The sequence below is a fragment of the Chrysochloris asiatica genome, unplaced genomic scaffold, assembly GCF_000296735.1.
Source record: "Chrysochloris asiatica unplaced genomic scaffold, ChrAsi1.0 scaffold00162, whole genome shotgun sequence".
In the NCBI taxonomy this organism is placed as follows: Eukaryota; Metazoa; Chordata; class Mammalia; order Afrosoricida; family Chrysochloridae; genus Chrysochloris; species Chrysochloris asiatica.
Genome location: NW_006408680.1, coordinates 4,697,893 through 4,713,180, shown reverse-complemented (window position 1 = coordinate 4,713,180; position 15,288 = coordinate 4,697,893). Strand labels below are relative to the sequence as shown.

At 39.6% G+C, this 15,288-nt stretch overlaps 1 protein-coding gene across 1 annotated transcript in view; it reads left to right on the top strand.

Moving 5' to 3' along the window:
- The window catches only part of LOC102838645 (chromosome unknown open reading frame, human C6orf118), a 209,448-nt gene that overhangs the window by 10,892 nt on the left and 183,268 nt on the right, over positions 1-15,288 (top strand). Inside the window, exons 4-6 of the mRNA XM_006871186.1 lie at positions 2,125-2,184; positions 6,085-6,209; positions 11,029-11,087. Of these exons, the coding sequence (XP_006871248.1) occupies positions 2,125-2,184; positions 6,085-6,209; positions 11,029-11,087 (244 nt within the window). The remainder of the gene's footprint in view (positions 1-2,124; positions 2,185-6,084; positions 6,210-11,028; positions 11,088-15,288) is intronic.

Below are 15,288 nucleotides of genomic sequence, written 5' to 3'. Positions count from 1 at the left end.
TCTTTCTCTCTTTCTCTCTTTCTTTCTTTTTCTTCTTTTTTTTAATAGAACAACTGCCAGGTTTTCTTTTATTATTTTTTTTAACTTAATTTTATTTGTGTGTGTTTGTGTGTGTGTGTTAAAAAGCAATGAGCATACATGCTCAAGTCCGTGACATTGTTCACATGCACGTTGGGTAACTGTTCTCACTATCCCTTTCCAAGTAATTCCATTACTGTTGATGCAAAATCACTGCTTGCTCCCCATGCTTCTCATTTAATTGTTAGGGATGCTATTACCAAGTTGATCCTACATAGAACGATTTTTGAGAGAGCACAGTTCTCAAGGCAGATATACAGGATTGTGTGGTTCAAAGCCATCTTGTGACAAACGTTTGGTTTGAAGTTTCAAGTCTAAAGATGAGCTCAGAATCATAGTATTTGGGGATTCATACAACCTCAGTGGCTCCAAAAGTTTTGGCTTCCATTTAGAATTTAAAATTCTGTCCTGTTCTTTTTTTTCCCCCCATTTTGATCAGGATTCTTCTACAGATTCTTAGATGGAAGAGTTTAGTAATGATAACGGGACAAACCAAGTTAAAATTGCTGCAGGAAGATGAGGCATGAATGGGAGAGAGAAATTACCTAATCACCAGCGCTATTAGACAAAGAGGCTTTACTGCCTGTGGAGCATCAGTGGACTAACGTTCCAAATGCCGAGCTCCCTGATACACTTTTGTACTAGTTTTATATAGGATCACATAGGGCTGGGCAGTGAGACCATTGTGTTACTTTCTCATTGGTGGTTCCTAGATAAGCAGCTTTTTACAAAAGCATAAGCAGCTGTTAGTTTCCTTTGTTTGTGACCTAGGCTTCAAGATCTTATGGGTGGGGCCTCTTCCCTCATTCCGCCCTTTAAGGAGCTCTGGTAGCATAGAGGCTTTCTGCTCCCATAAAGATTTACAGCCTTGGAAACCCTATGCAGGGTCACTATGAGTCAGAACCGACTCCACGGCACAAAACAACAACAAAAACAACAACATAATTATTTGGAGTCTCACCATCTATCTGCCTGCCTTTACAGGAGTTGATACCTTTTTGCCACTGCAAGTTTTGGGGCTAAGCGATGGTCAATTCTAAGGGGTTACACTGATAAGTTTGGCACTTAGACGTGGTTACTCCTTTAAGGAGCACCTGGGTGTCATTTGTTGGGTTTTGCCAGGCAGTCCATTTGACACAGCTCCATAAGGCACATGAAATGGAACAGGATGGATTTTTTCCACAAAGGTACTCATTTTCTACCGTGCAGCTTCTTTCCCAGCTTAGTGACCTACAGGAAATGCCCCAGTGTAACTAATGGCATTACAAGCATCAAATTTCAATCTTATCTGGCTGGGGTTTCCCTTTACCTCTGTTTGCACAACAATGGGACCAGCATTGGAACCAGGTGGAAACACCACAGCCCTAAAGTTCGAAGGCTACAAGAATAGGGGGCTCATCTGGGTCATAACACACATGTGTCTTCTTTGGGGTGGCACAGATGGAGAGCTGAGTAGAGTTATAATACATTTCCCTGCCTGAGAGCCTTCGCAGTGGGAGTATCTATAAAAAAAAAACAAAGTTCAGGCGATGCACGGCGCACCCAGGTGGTTTGGATGCACCATGTCACAACCACCATCTCCTTTTTCCGCTGCAGTCAGGTGAGCCACTAGATTTGCTAGGAAAAGAATCATCAGGCTTCGGCCGTGCGTGGACCAGCCAGCTCCCAGTCTGTGGCTGGAGCAGGGCTATCGATCAGCTTAGCATCATGTTGCGGAGATTGGTAAGGTCTGTTTTCGCTGTCCACTGTGGTGAGGTTTTTTTCAGTCTGCTGTGATGAATCCAGGCGGGGATCCCTTCTACCTTTGCTGCCATCAGCATGGTCATAATGACAGTGGTGAAGGGACATCTCTACCTGGGTTTGAGGGAAGTTCAATTCCACTCCTTAACTCAAACTTGGTCTCCTGGAGAAAAAGGATGAATAGGTACAGAGTATTTTCTGAACGAATCTACTTTGGCATTGTGTTACACACACATGCTAATTCACATTGCAGTTTTGTCTCCTAACACTTGTTCCATGGGTTTTTGTTTTCTTTTTCTAATTCAGAACGAATATGAACTCTACATGGCCATCCTTCTCGATTCCCAGCCAACGGCCCAGTACAAGGTAATGCTCAACCACGGACTCACATCCCTTCATTTATATTTTGAACTTGAAGTTTAAAATATCCAACTTATACAATAGGAAGCATAATTTATTAATATATGGCAAAACCGGAGCTTTACAAGGAGGTAGCTTATAGTATAAAGACTGAAAAATTATGGTGAAAGAATACAACCATAGCACACACCTCTCCTGGTTTAAAACTGTATGTGTGAATCATGGTCTTTGTCTTGTGTTTTGAGCTTCTCATGTTGCAAAAACGTAACACACTTGCTTTCCAAGAACAAAGAAAGATTTCAATTGGTTACCTATCTGCTTTGTTCCTTTCTGTGGCTAAACCAAGAAGGAACAAACACATCCTTATCTTTTTTTTTTTTTTTTTAAGGTGTTGTGAATTGAGTGACAGTTTACATGCAGAACAGCGATTTTGCACTCAACCAATAGTATTTTGTTTCATTGCAATGATTACAATCCCCTCCATGCACCATCAGTTAACAGTATTTGTCTTTATCCCCTCCCCTCCTTTTTCTTTTATGTACACAAAAACATGCAGGGACATATAATCATTTAAACAACCAACGTGCACATTTTGTAAACCAGAGCCCTGCCCATCAGCACCAGCCTTTCTCTTTCTGTGACTCTAGAGTCCTCAGATGCTCTTATCTCTCCATGCCATCATCTCTGCCTCTGACTCTGGTGTTGCTGTTTCTCTGGTTAGTACCCCACATTCTGCTCATGCTCTTTCCTCTCGCTGGTCCTAGGGTCCTCTGCTACTGGAACATAAGAGTAACTATCCCCCCCCCCATTTTTGTCACGCAACTTCTACCTTTGAAATTGTGACTATTGCCATGAGTCATGATAACAATTGCTCACTATTGAATCAAAATAATTCTATGCTCATTTCCATTCACCAGATCCATCTAGACAAGATGAAAATTATTCAGTGGGGGATCTACCTTCCCCCACACTTTCTGAAACTAAACTGCCTCCTGAAAACTTGTAAGCCAGCCACTTCATGCCTTTGTAGCCCCATGGCCCCAACATTTTAGGTCATAGATGTCTAAGTTGCCTGCTCCTATCAACCTTGTGTACTGAGGGGATAGGCTTGATCCTTGATTTGAAGACTCCTTCCCTCTTGGTTGGTATTTTGTGCTATAAGTAAAGGTCCAGTTCATCAAATTTACACCTGTATCTTAATTATGCACCAGGATGAAATAATTCCCAAGTTAGTAGGGCTTTGGGACCTTCTCTCAAAAAAGAATTATTCTTTCTAAAATGCCTGAGAGCTGGGCTATGTCCATTGAAGTTTCAGGCAAACATCTTCATTGTTCCCATGTGAGTATAATAATACTTCATCTATTTATAGATTGGAGAAGCCCTGGTAGTATAGTGGATAATGAGCTGGGCTCTTATCTATAAGGTCAACACTCACTCACTCCATGGATAAATACATGAGATTTTCTGCTCCTGTAAAGATCCTACAGACTTAGAAATCCTATACAGTGTCACTATGTCAACACGACTCAACAGCAAACCACCACCACCACTATTATATCCAACTAGACAACATCAATAACAACATCATTAGTTTTGTTGTTGCTAATTGCTGTCAAGTAGGTTTCGACTCATAGCCACCCTGCGTAGGATTTCAGAGGCTTTATATCTCTGGAACAGAAAGTATCATTGTTCTTGCAGAACAGCTATCAGACTCGAACCGCAGAATCATGTGGTTCTCAGTTCAGTGCTTAGCATGTGGAGTCACTGCACTCCCACAGAATTAAGCTAGGAATCAATACAAGAAAGAGTGAAATTTTTTTTTTTTCAAATATTTGAAAACCAAACAATATTTTTCTAAAAATATTATTTGGGGAAATGAAATGACACATAAATGAGAAAATGTTTTAAAGTGAATGAGATCAAAACGTACCTTAACAATTTATGGGAAGTGTAATTAAAGCAATGCTTATCAGGAAACATCCACCACTCATCATTTTGTTGTTCTGTGGTTGTTTGAGTGTTTCTGTGATTCTGGAAGCTATGCCACAGGTATTTTAAATACCACCAGGGTCACCCAGAGTGAAAAGGTTTCAGCTGAGCTTCCAGATGAAGACAGACTAGGAAGAAAGAGAGATGAACTGTTTCTGACTATTTAGTCACTGAAAACCTTATGAATAGCAGTGGAACACTGTCAGCACCAGAATATTGACTATTGAAACACGACAAAGAGCTCCAGAATATTGTCAGATACAGTGCTGGAAGATGAACCCCTCAGGTTGGAAGACACTTAAAATACAACTGGAGAAGAGCTGCCTCCTCAAAGTACAGTTGGCCATTATGGTGATGACACGAATAGAATAAAGCCCTCAGGACCTCCATTTGCTGTTGGAGTACAATTCAAAATGAAGAGAAACAACTGTAAGCTTCCATTAGTAATTGGAACATGGAATTTAAGAAGTCATATTATAAGGAGGGACCAGTCCCTAGAGAAGAGTATCATGCTTGGTAAAATAGAGAGTCATAGAAAAAGAGGAATGCCCCCAACAGTGGCAGAATCAGTGGGCTCAAATGTAGCGATGATTGTTAGGTTGATGCAAGACCAGACAATGTTTTGTTCTGTTGAGCCTAGGTTCTGTCTACGAGTTGGTACCAACTCGATGGCACATAATAACAACATAAGGAAATATATTGCATTAGATGTTTATAATAGAAAATAAATCAAGTAACTGAAATTGTACTTTAAGAACCTGGAGGACATTATGTTGAGTGAAATGAGTCAATCAGAGAAGACAAAATTTTGTATGAGACCACTATTATAGAGTCAAGAAAAGGCTTACGTACAGAAGGAAACATTCCTTGAAGGCCATCAGTAGTGAGTAGGAAGGAAGTGTAAGTCATTAACCCGAGGGTAGTTACATATTAACTTGGGTGAAGGGAAAGGCAATATATAATAAGGAGAGGTCAGCACAAAATGATCAAGACAAAGAAAGTCACTGTGCAGAACACAGAGAATAAAGCAACAAATAGTGCTATGTAAGTTTTACTCAAATCTCAAAAAGTTAAAAAAAAAAGAAAGAATAAAACAAAGAGAAAAAGGACACAGAAGATTACCCAGACTATTTTATGAGACAAGCCTTATATTGATACCCAAACCAGAGACATTACAAGAAAATTAAATGACAGATCAGTGGATGGAAAGGAATGGTATGAATGGATCCGTAACTGGAAAGTAACATTTCATATGGGGTGGGGAGTGGGGAGGAACTAGCTCAGGAATGCAAAAGTGACTTAATACTCAAACACCATTCAATATAATCCAACATATAAAACTGAACAAAAGAAAACAACTTATGACCATGTGTTTAGGAGAACTAATTGTGGTGTTAATAAGTAATTAACCAGAAGCACTGTATTCAGTACATCCTTTCCCAATGCAAACCAACAATGGAAGTTCCCATCACTTAAAACCATTTCTTTGAAAAAGGACTCACTGCCATTGAGTCGAATGTGACTCACAGCAACTCTATAGGATGGAGTAGAATTGCCCCATGGGGTTTCTGATGCTGTCAATCTTTACAGAAGCAGACTGCCTCATCTTTCTCCTATGGGACTCCGGGTGGGTTCCAACTGCCAACCTTCTGGCTAGCAGCCTAATACTTAACTCGCTGTCCCACCAGGACTCTTTCCTTTAGAAAATTAAAACCTTAAATTTTGAAAGAAATCATCTTGCCCAGAATTTCACTTCAATAACTTCAGTGTTTCTCCCTCCCTTAAGTCCTGCCTCTTGGTTACTTCAGTTATAATTCATATTTTAACTCGGAATGTCTTAAACAGACTGCAGTAACAGCATACTTAGAGTTGTTTCTTGTGCGTTGCCTCATGCTCTATTTGCCTTGTCTTGTCCAGACTTTGTTAGCTCACATCAAGGGACTAGAAAGGAGATCTGTGAAGACGGCTGATGTGGACCAAGCCAGAGAGGATCTGAGAGTGACTGTGAAGGCCACCAAAGCTGCCCTGGAGCACAATGACAGGTACGATGACAAGATCTGGTTGGATCTCTTTTTACACCCATTGATTTATGTGACAGATGAGTATTTACAATTGTTCTGAATTGTTGGATTTACCAATATCACTCCTGTCTATCCTCTGGCTTCTTCCATCAGCCATCACACATGTGACTAGGAGGGTATTCTCCTCCATGTGGCACTTCAATTGGGGGTAAAGATTGGATGGAGTTGGAAAGGTTTCTGTAAAGGGGTCTCAATTCTCACTTGGTAAATCCATGAAGACTTTCTGGTAGGTGAGACGGCTGCAGCATCAAGATGCTGTTTATGAATTTCATTATAAGATATATGCTGTTGTGGTGGTGCCCTTGAATCAGTCCTCACTCATAATGGCCCTATATAATGTTTCTGAGGAGTAACTGGTGAGTTTGAATCACCAACATTGGGTTTAAAACAGACCTTAAAGTCCAATGTTTATCCTATAGCCCCACACCAGGATGCCATTGTTGTTGTTAAGTGCCATCGAGCCAGTTCTGACTCAGAGTGACCCTGTATAGGTTTTCCAAGGAGTAGTTGGTGGGTTTGAACCACCAACCTTGTAGTTATCAGTCCTGTGCTGATCCTACAGTGTGACACCTGGTCTCCAGTACTCTATTAGATACATATTTCATTAATCCATGGCATCTCTTCAATCTTCCAGAGTCAGATCATAATTGAATAAGAAACACATTGCAAAAGATTTTAAGAAGAAGAAAGATTAAAACAAATCAGTGGTGCTCATGTAAATCAGATATATCACAAATATCCTCAAGAAATTCCAAAGCAAAAATCAATTAAGTTCTTAGTGTGACCAGAAAATGGAAATACCTGTAGATAGAAGAATGTATGTCAAATATCATGGCCCATGGTCTGTGTGCCTGCCACAAGCCTTGGTGAGAACAAGGGCATTATGGGGGAAGTTTGTGGAAGACACAGAGTGGAGCTACTGAGAGCCAAATTACCACTGCTAGATAGAACACCTACCCTATGCATAGCATAGGGGGACTGACTGATAGATTAACCAGAATACCACCAAGTGAGACCTGGTGTGGCGTATAAGATAAGCACTACAAATCACAAGGTCAACAGTTGTATGAGTTGGAACCAACTTAATGGCACCTAACACAATACAGGGTCGCTATGGGTCGGAACCGACTCGACGGCACTTAACAACAACAACAACAACACAATAACAAAAACCATACATTGATATGGAAGCAAGGAGATCCTTTTGAAATGATAACAATATGGGGGGTGGGGAAGGGTTAAGAAGAAGTGAACAACATCCTTTGTGCTGTATAGTGAAGAAAGAAGACAAGGAAATTTAGAATCATGAAAAAGAAAAGAAAAGTGAGGGAGCACATTGCCCTTTACTGGAGTCTTCTTTTCTTCACTCCAAACAAAAACAGCTATTCAGTGAAAATCAAAACAAATCCAAATAAAATAACAGCCCAAAGCATAATTTACTACACTGACAGAAAAGCATCCTCTTTAATTTAGAAAGCCACACACTACTCCACACAAAAGTTGTCCAGTAGAAATCAAAACAATCAATATGTGCAGTCAGAATGTTCCTTAGAAGCAAGAATGGAGAGACTTCATCTCTCGTACTTCAGACATGTTATTAGGAGAGACTAGTCCCTGAAAAAAGGCATTATGCTTGACAAAGTGGAGGGTCAGAGAAAAAGAGGAAGACCCTCAATGAGGTGGATTGACACAGTGCAACAACAATGGCCTCAAAAGTAACAAAAATTGTGGGGATGGCATAGGACTGGCCAGGGTTGTGTTCTGTTGTGCATAAGGTTTCTATGAGTTGGAGCCAATTCTATTGCATCTAACAACAACAGTAGCACACTACTGTATAACTCCAGACCAGTCCACAAAACAGCAGTGGTATAGACATTTTCTCTCTCTCTCTCTCTATGCAACACCAAAGAAAGAAAACAGAAAATGACAACGCAAATTGTTTAGCTGGTGAAGACACCTGCCATACATAGAAGAAAGTTAAAGAATAAAACTGTAACAGAGAACCCCAAACTAAGTGTGGTGCCTTGAATTTACTTGATATGACTTTTCTATCCAAAGCCTTCTTAATTCCCACCAAGTGATTCAGTGGGGCCATACAAATGGGCTTCTAAGGCTGGGATTGGTTAGTTTTACCCTCCAGCTAGGTTTAAAAGGTGCCATCTCAGAAACAGAGAAGGAAGATCCCAGAACCACTGAGAAGGAAAAATTTGAGTGACATATGAGATCCCTACTTAGAGAAACAGCAATGGTAGAGGTGATGGCAGAGGTGGTGGCACAGAGAAACAGAGCAGCTTCAGACTATAGGGTTATGGACTGAGTAAAACTGAGTGCCTACAGGTAGGAGACTTACTTGAAGACTGTGCCCTTTGGGTAGTCACAGACTGGGTAAAAGAATTGTAGCAAATGCTGGTACAGGGCAGAGGCCAAGGGACCATATGGCTGAACAGCCAAAGACAAGAGAGAGGCATGCCTGCAGTATGGCAGACAAGAGGCGTTCCTAACTGGAGAACTGCTGTGTTCTGAGTTAGTTTTGATCCTGAATTGTACCCTGTTCATGTCTCTAATAGATCCCATAATCATGAGTACTGTTATGAGTTCTGTGTGGCCACTGCCATAGATTATTGAACCCAGATGTGAAGCAGAGAGTGCTGAGGGAGGGAAGGTTGGTGTTAGAAGAGGGGAAAGAAGATGGTAGGCTGGAAGCATGCCTGACCTTTGCTTCAAAGCCGGCTTTGTGCTAATTTTGAGTTTGATTCTCATTCCCCCTTGTGGAACCAGAGGAAGTTAGACATGGCTCCCACATACAACCTTGAATCACAAAATTTAAAACTATGCACAGAAATAAAAAACAACCAAAAGGAAGAAATGAAACAAATTTGACAACTGAGGAAAGTAGTAGCTGAGAAAATAAAAATTATATTATACATCAGGACTAATAACAATTGTGACTGGGAAGTATTTCATTCTATTGTGCATAGAGTTGCTACTCAATGGCACCTAATAACAACAACAAGGAAGGGTAATCTCAAATGAAAACATAATAAAGTACATTGGAGAAAAACAGGAATATTACCAAGGCAATGGGGGCATGGGGGTTCTGTAGGAGAAATGCTGAACTGCTAACCACAAGGTTGGCTGCTTAAGCCCAGCTGCTGCATGGGAAAAAGATGAGGCTTTCTGCTCCTGTAAAGGTGTACAACCTTGGAGTCCTTATACAAGGCCACTGTGAATCAGAACTAACTTAATGGCAATTACCAATACCACCATCAAGAGAATAAAGCTGAGAGAGGAAATAAAAAGAGAGAAACTGGTTGAAATAGAAAACAGACAAAGAAGATTCAATTCACATATAACTCAACTCCCTGCAGAAGTAAAATAACGCATTGAAACTCATAATATTTAAAACCATAGTATATTAAAAACTTTCTTGAAATTAATCCCTCTGCATTTACACATTAAAAAGACTATTATCATTATGACTAATTTATCAGATCCCTATTTTCTTAAGATGGAGGCCATGCTATCTTTATCACTTTTCATCTGTGAAAAAAATGAGCTAATGTGTATGCAAATGTTCTTAAACCATTAGATTCTTGTTGATGGATAGAATTAAGTGATTTGTTTAACCAAAGCCCAGATTTTTCAGCCACACATGCAATATCTCATTGTTGTAATTTTTTGATGTCATCAAGTTGATTTTAACTCGTAGTGACCTTATGTGACCGAGTACAACGACCCCATACGGTTGGTTCTCTAAGCTGTTGTCTTTCTAGAACCAGATTGCTAGGTCTCTACCTGGAATCTCACTGGTTGTGTTTGAATTTCTGACCTTTTTGTAAGCAGATCATTGCATCACCAGAGCTCCTTAGTACTTTGTTGTTGTTGTTGAGTGCCATTGAGTCCATTCCGACTCATAGGTACCCTTTATAGGGTTTTGTAGGGGCTGTTAGTGAGTTTGAACTGCTGACCTTGCAGTACGGAATCCAGTGCTTATCCTTCAGTACCACACTAGGACTTCAGTACTTCATTAGACTCCTTTTTATTACAGAATGCGATGGCTCTGTACATATGAAAAGCATTGGATTACAAACCACAAGGTCAGTGGTTCGAGCCTACCAATTGCTTTATTTGGGAAAGATGATGCTTTCTGCTCCTACAAAGATTCACATCCTTGGAAATCCCATACCGGGTCTCTATGAATCAGAACCGACTTGACCACACACAAAAGCAATCCAGTAGCGAATGCATTAGAAATAGTCAACTTAGGTTTTGTGAACAAAGAAAAGGATACAAACAAAAAAAATCTCTAGCATATTACTTTTAGTTCAAATATAATGGAATTTATAAATTATACCTATGGAAAGGAGTCCTAATGTACAGAAAATTGCAAAGTTTGTTTCAAAATCAGTAGGATTTTTCTGCAGTCTGTCTATTTTATTTTATGGCTCTCAGATTATAAAATGCTGGTTTCTTTGCCTTCTTTCTTCTTAGAGACTCAAGTCACAAAATAACATCAGCCAATACTAGAGAAAGTCATTATTTTGGATTAACCAGTCCCTTTGACTAGTGGTCCATGTAATCTTGCTCAGAAAAGAGTATTTTAATTGACTGACTCAAGCTCTCGTTTTATATACATATTCAAGTTATAGTTTCTCTGGCTGGAAACTAAAGAGATCCATTTTTAACTCTCATTTTAATAAAAGGACATGAAAAATAGTCAAAAGAATAAAGGTAATCATGGGGTTCAAATGTTTGACTGTTTTCTACCTTCAAATTGTAGACTCAGAAATGAATTAGAGACAGAGCGTTTGTTGCTGCAATCAGCTAAGGAAAAATCAGGCAAGTAACTTGCTGGGATTTTGGGTAAAAAGAAACCTGGCCTCCCACCATGACATATATATTTTTAAGTTTTTCTAGGATGGTACTGTGTTTCTCTCATTCATACATTTTGTAAAAAGATGTGCCTTCACTTCTTTGGAGACCATTGAAGTGAAGCCTTTCAAGGTATGAGAATTTGGTCAATGTCTTTTGTAGGTTCCTCCCAGGTTGAGATCTTATTTTCTGTTACTCTAGATATCTCTGATTACTTTGTGTCTATATGTACCAGGTTCAACATGGTTACCATTTCATTACTCTCTCAGATATTAGTTTATTATTTTTAGTACACCATTGAATTAATTCAGAATCTTGTACAATGAGCATTGTGTCAAATTTAGATAAAAACATTGGAATCAACGCTAAGAAAAATAGGACCAAAGTGCATATACATATATATGTTGTTGCTGTTGTTAAGTGCCGTCGAGTCGATTCTGATCTGTAGCAACCCTGGATACGGTTTCCGAGGAGCAGCGGGTGAGCTTGAACCACCGACCTTGCAGTTCAAATGGCTTTGCAGTCTGGTGCATTAACTCACAATGCCACACCAGAACTGTACACAAGGGTAAATCAACAAGTACTGCTACAAAATCATAGAACACTTTATTAAATAAAAATATTAAAATGTGAAGTGATTGTTTCTCAATCTCCTCCATCTAGGCCAACTTAGCTTCTGAAGGCAGAGTTTCCATCTGTCTAACATTTCCTGAAGGATTCTGTGTTCTTGGATTCACATCACTGAAACAGCTGTTTGAGCATCCTTTAGGGACTCAAGTCAAGTTCCTTTTACTTGTACTTTGAGTTAGAAGAAACAAAAAGAAGTCTGAAGGCATAAATCAGGGCCGTAGGGTAGATGGGGTAACATTTCCTAATAAAATTATCTTAGATTAGTCACTGGTACCCTCAAAGGATGAGCAGGTGCATTGTCATATGAAAAATATCCTTCAGCACTCTTTCCATGACCTTTTTCTCACCAATGAAGTTTTCCGTTTTCTTAAAACTTATTCCTAATAAATCCCCATTATCGTCTTGTGTCCTTCAAGAAAATCTTTCAAGGTAAACCCTTTGGAATCTTGAAAAACAGTCAACAATGCTATCTGAGTTCTGACCTATTTACCTTGACTTGAACTGAATCTGCAGAGCAGTGTTGTGATGGGATTTTTTAAAAAAGACACTCCATGGAGCTCTGAAATCATTCGTTATTGTTGTTAAGATGCCATCAAGTCAGTACTGACTTATAGAGACCCTATGCACAACATAACAAAACACTGTCTGGTCCTGGTGCAATATTACAAAGGTTGCTATGTCTGAGCCCATTTCAGCTGCCACTGTGCCAATCCATCTCATTGAGGGGGTCTTCTTCTTTTTCGTTGACTGTCCACTTTACCAAGAATAATGTCCTTCTCCAGGGACTGATTTCTCCTGATAATATGTCTAAAGTATGAGAGACGAAGTCTCACCATCCTGGCTTCTAAGGAGGATTCATTCTGGCTGTACTTCTTCCAACAAAGATTTGTTTGCTTTTCTGCCAGTCCATAGTACTTTTTATATTCTCCTCCAGCAACATAACTCAAATGCACCAATTCTTCTATGGTCTTCTTTATACATTGTCCAAATTTTGTATGCATATGAGGTTATTGAAAATACCATGGCTTGGGGCAGGTGCACTTTAGTCCTCAAACTGACATCTTTGCTCTTCAACACTTCAAAGAGGTCTTGTACAGCAGATTGACCTAATGCAATATGTCATATGATTTCCTGACTGCTGCTTCTCTGAGTGTTGATGGTTGATCAGAGCAACACAAAATTTTTGAGAACTACAATGTTTTCTCCACTTACCATTATGCAATTTATTTGTCTGCTGGTGCGGATATTTCTTTTCTGTACATTAAGATTTAACCCATACTGAAGGCTGTGGTTTTTGATCTTCATCAGTGTTTTAAATCCTCTTTGCTTTCAGCAAACATGATTGTATCATCTACATATAACAGGTGATCAATGAATCTTCTTCCAATCATGATGCCATCTTCCTTTTCATATAATCCAGCTTCCTAAATTATTTGTTAAGCATACAGATTGAATATGTATTGTGAAACAATACAACCCTAGTGCTCACGTTTCCTAATTTTAATCCATTCAACATCCCCTTGTTCTGTTGGAACAATTGTCTTTTGGTCTGCATATAGGTTCCTCGTGATCACAATTAAGTGTTTAGGAATATACATTCTCTATAATGTTGTTCATAGCTTGTTGTGAGCAACACAATTGAAAGCCTTTGTGTAGTCAATTTAGCACAGGTAAACATCTCTCTTGTATTCTCTGATTTCAGCCAAGATCCATATAATATCAACAGCAATATCCCTTGTGCCATGTTTGTTGCTGTTGTGATTAGGTGCCAGTGAGTTGGTACTGACTCATAACGACCTTATGCACAGTAGAACGAAACACTGCCTGATCCTGGCCTAACCTCACTACTGTTGCCATGCTTGAGCCCATCGATGCTGCCACTTGGCCAATCCATCTCGCTGGGGGTCTTCCTCTTTTTCTCTGACCCTCCACCTTACCCAGCATGACATCCTTCTCCAGCGACTGTTTCCTCTGGATAATATGTCTGAAGTATGAGAGACGAAGTTTGGCCATCTTGGCCTCCAAGGAGAACTCTGGCTGCACTTCTTCCAAAACAGATATATTGGTTCTTTTGGTAGCCCGTGGCACTTTCAATATTCTCCTCCAACACCATAACTCAAAAGCATCAATTCTTCTATGGTCTTCCTTATTCATTGTCCACCTTTCGCATGCATATGAGGTTATTGAAAATACCATGGCTTGGATCAGGCACATCTCAGTCCTCAAGCTATCATCTTTGCTCTTCAACACTTTAAAAAGGTCTTGTGCATCAGATTTGCCTAATGCAATATGTCATCTGATTTCTTGACTGCTGCTTCCATGAATGAAGTCCTTGACAACTTCAATTTTTTTCTCCATTGCTAAGAATGTTGTTTATTGGTCCAGTGGTGAGGATTTTTGTTTTCCATACATTGAGATGTATTCCATACCTAAGGCTGTGCTCTTTGATCTTCACCAGTAAATGTTTTAAGTCCTGTTCACTTTCAGCAAGCAAGGTTGTATCATCTGCATATCGCAGGTTGTTAATGAGGCTTCCTCCAAACCTGATACCATGTTTTTCTTCATATAACCCAGCTTTTTGGATGATTTGCTCTGCATACAGGTTGAATAAGTATGGTGAAATAATATAACCTTGTCGCACATCTTTCTTAATTTTGAACTATTCAGTGTTTCCATGCTCTGTTCAAACAACTGCCTCTTGGTCCTTGTGCCATATCGTTGTCTAAATCAGGCTTGAACCACTGGCAGGTCCCTGCCAATGTACTGTTGAACTGCTATTATCTTTAGGAAAACATTACTTGAATGCTATATTAATGATATTGTTCGATGATTTTTGAATTCCTTTGCATCATATCTCTTTGAAATGGGCACAAATATGGGTCTCTTCCGATCAGTTGACAGGTAGCTGTTTTCAAAATATCTTGGCATAGATGAGTGAAAACCTCCAGAATGGCATTAGTTGGTTGAAAGATTTCAATTTGTATTCCATCAATTCCTGGAGACTTGTTCTTTGCCAGTGCCTCCAGTGCACCTTTGACTTTTTCTTCAATACCATATGCTACCTCTTCAACTGGTTGAACTTAGACCATTTCTTTTTGGTACAGTGACTCTGTGTATTCCTTTCATCTTCTTTGAGGCTCTCTGCATCATTCAATATTTTGCCCATTGTAATGATGTTGATGTTAAGTGCTGTCGAGTTTGCTCTGACCCATAGTAACCCTGTATAGTGTTTTCAAGGAGTGGCTGATGAGATTGAACCGCTGACCTTGCAATTGAAAGCAACCTTGCAGTCCAGGGCATTAGCCTACGAAGCCACACCAGGACTCATAGACTCCTTCAATATTGAAAGACAAGGCTTGAATTTTTTCTTCAGTTGTTTCAGCTTGAGAAATGCTGAGTGTGTTCTTCCCTATTGGTTTTCTAATTCCTGGCCCTTGCACATTTCATTGTATCATTTGACTTTGTCATCTTGAACTGAACTTTGAAATTTTCGGTACAGCTCTTTTACCTTGTCATTTCTTCCATTTGCTTTAGCATT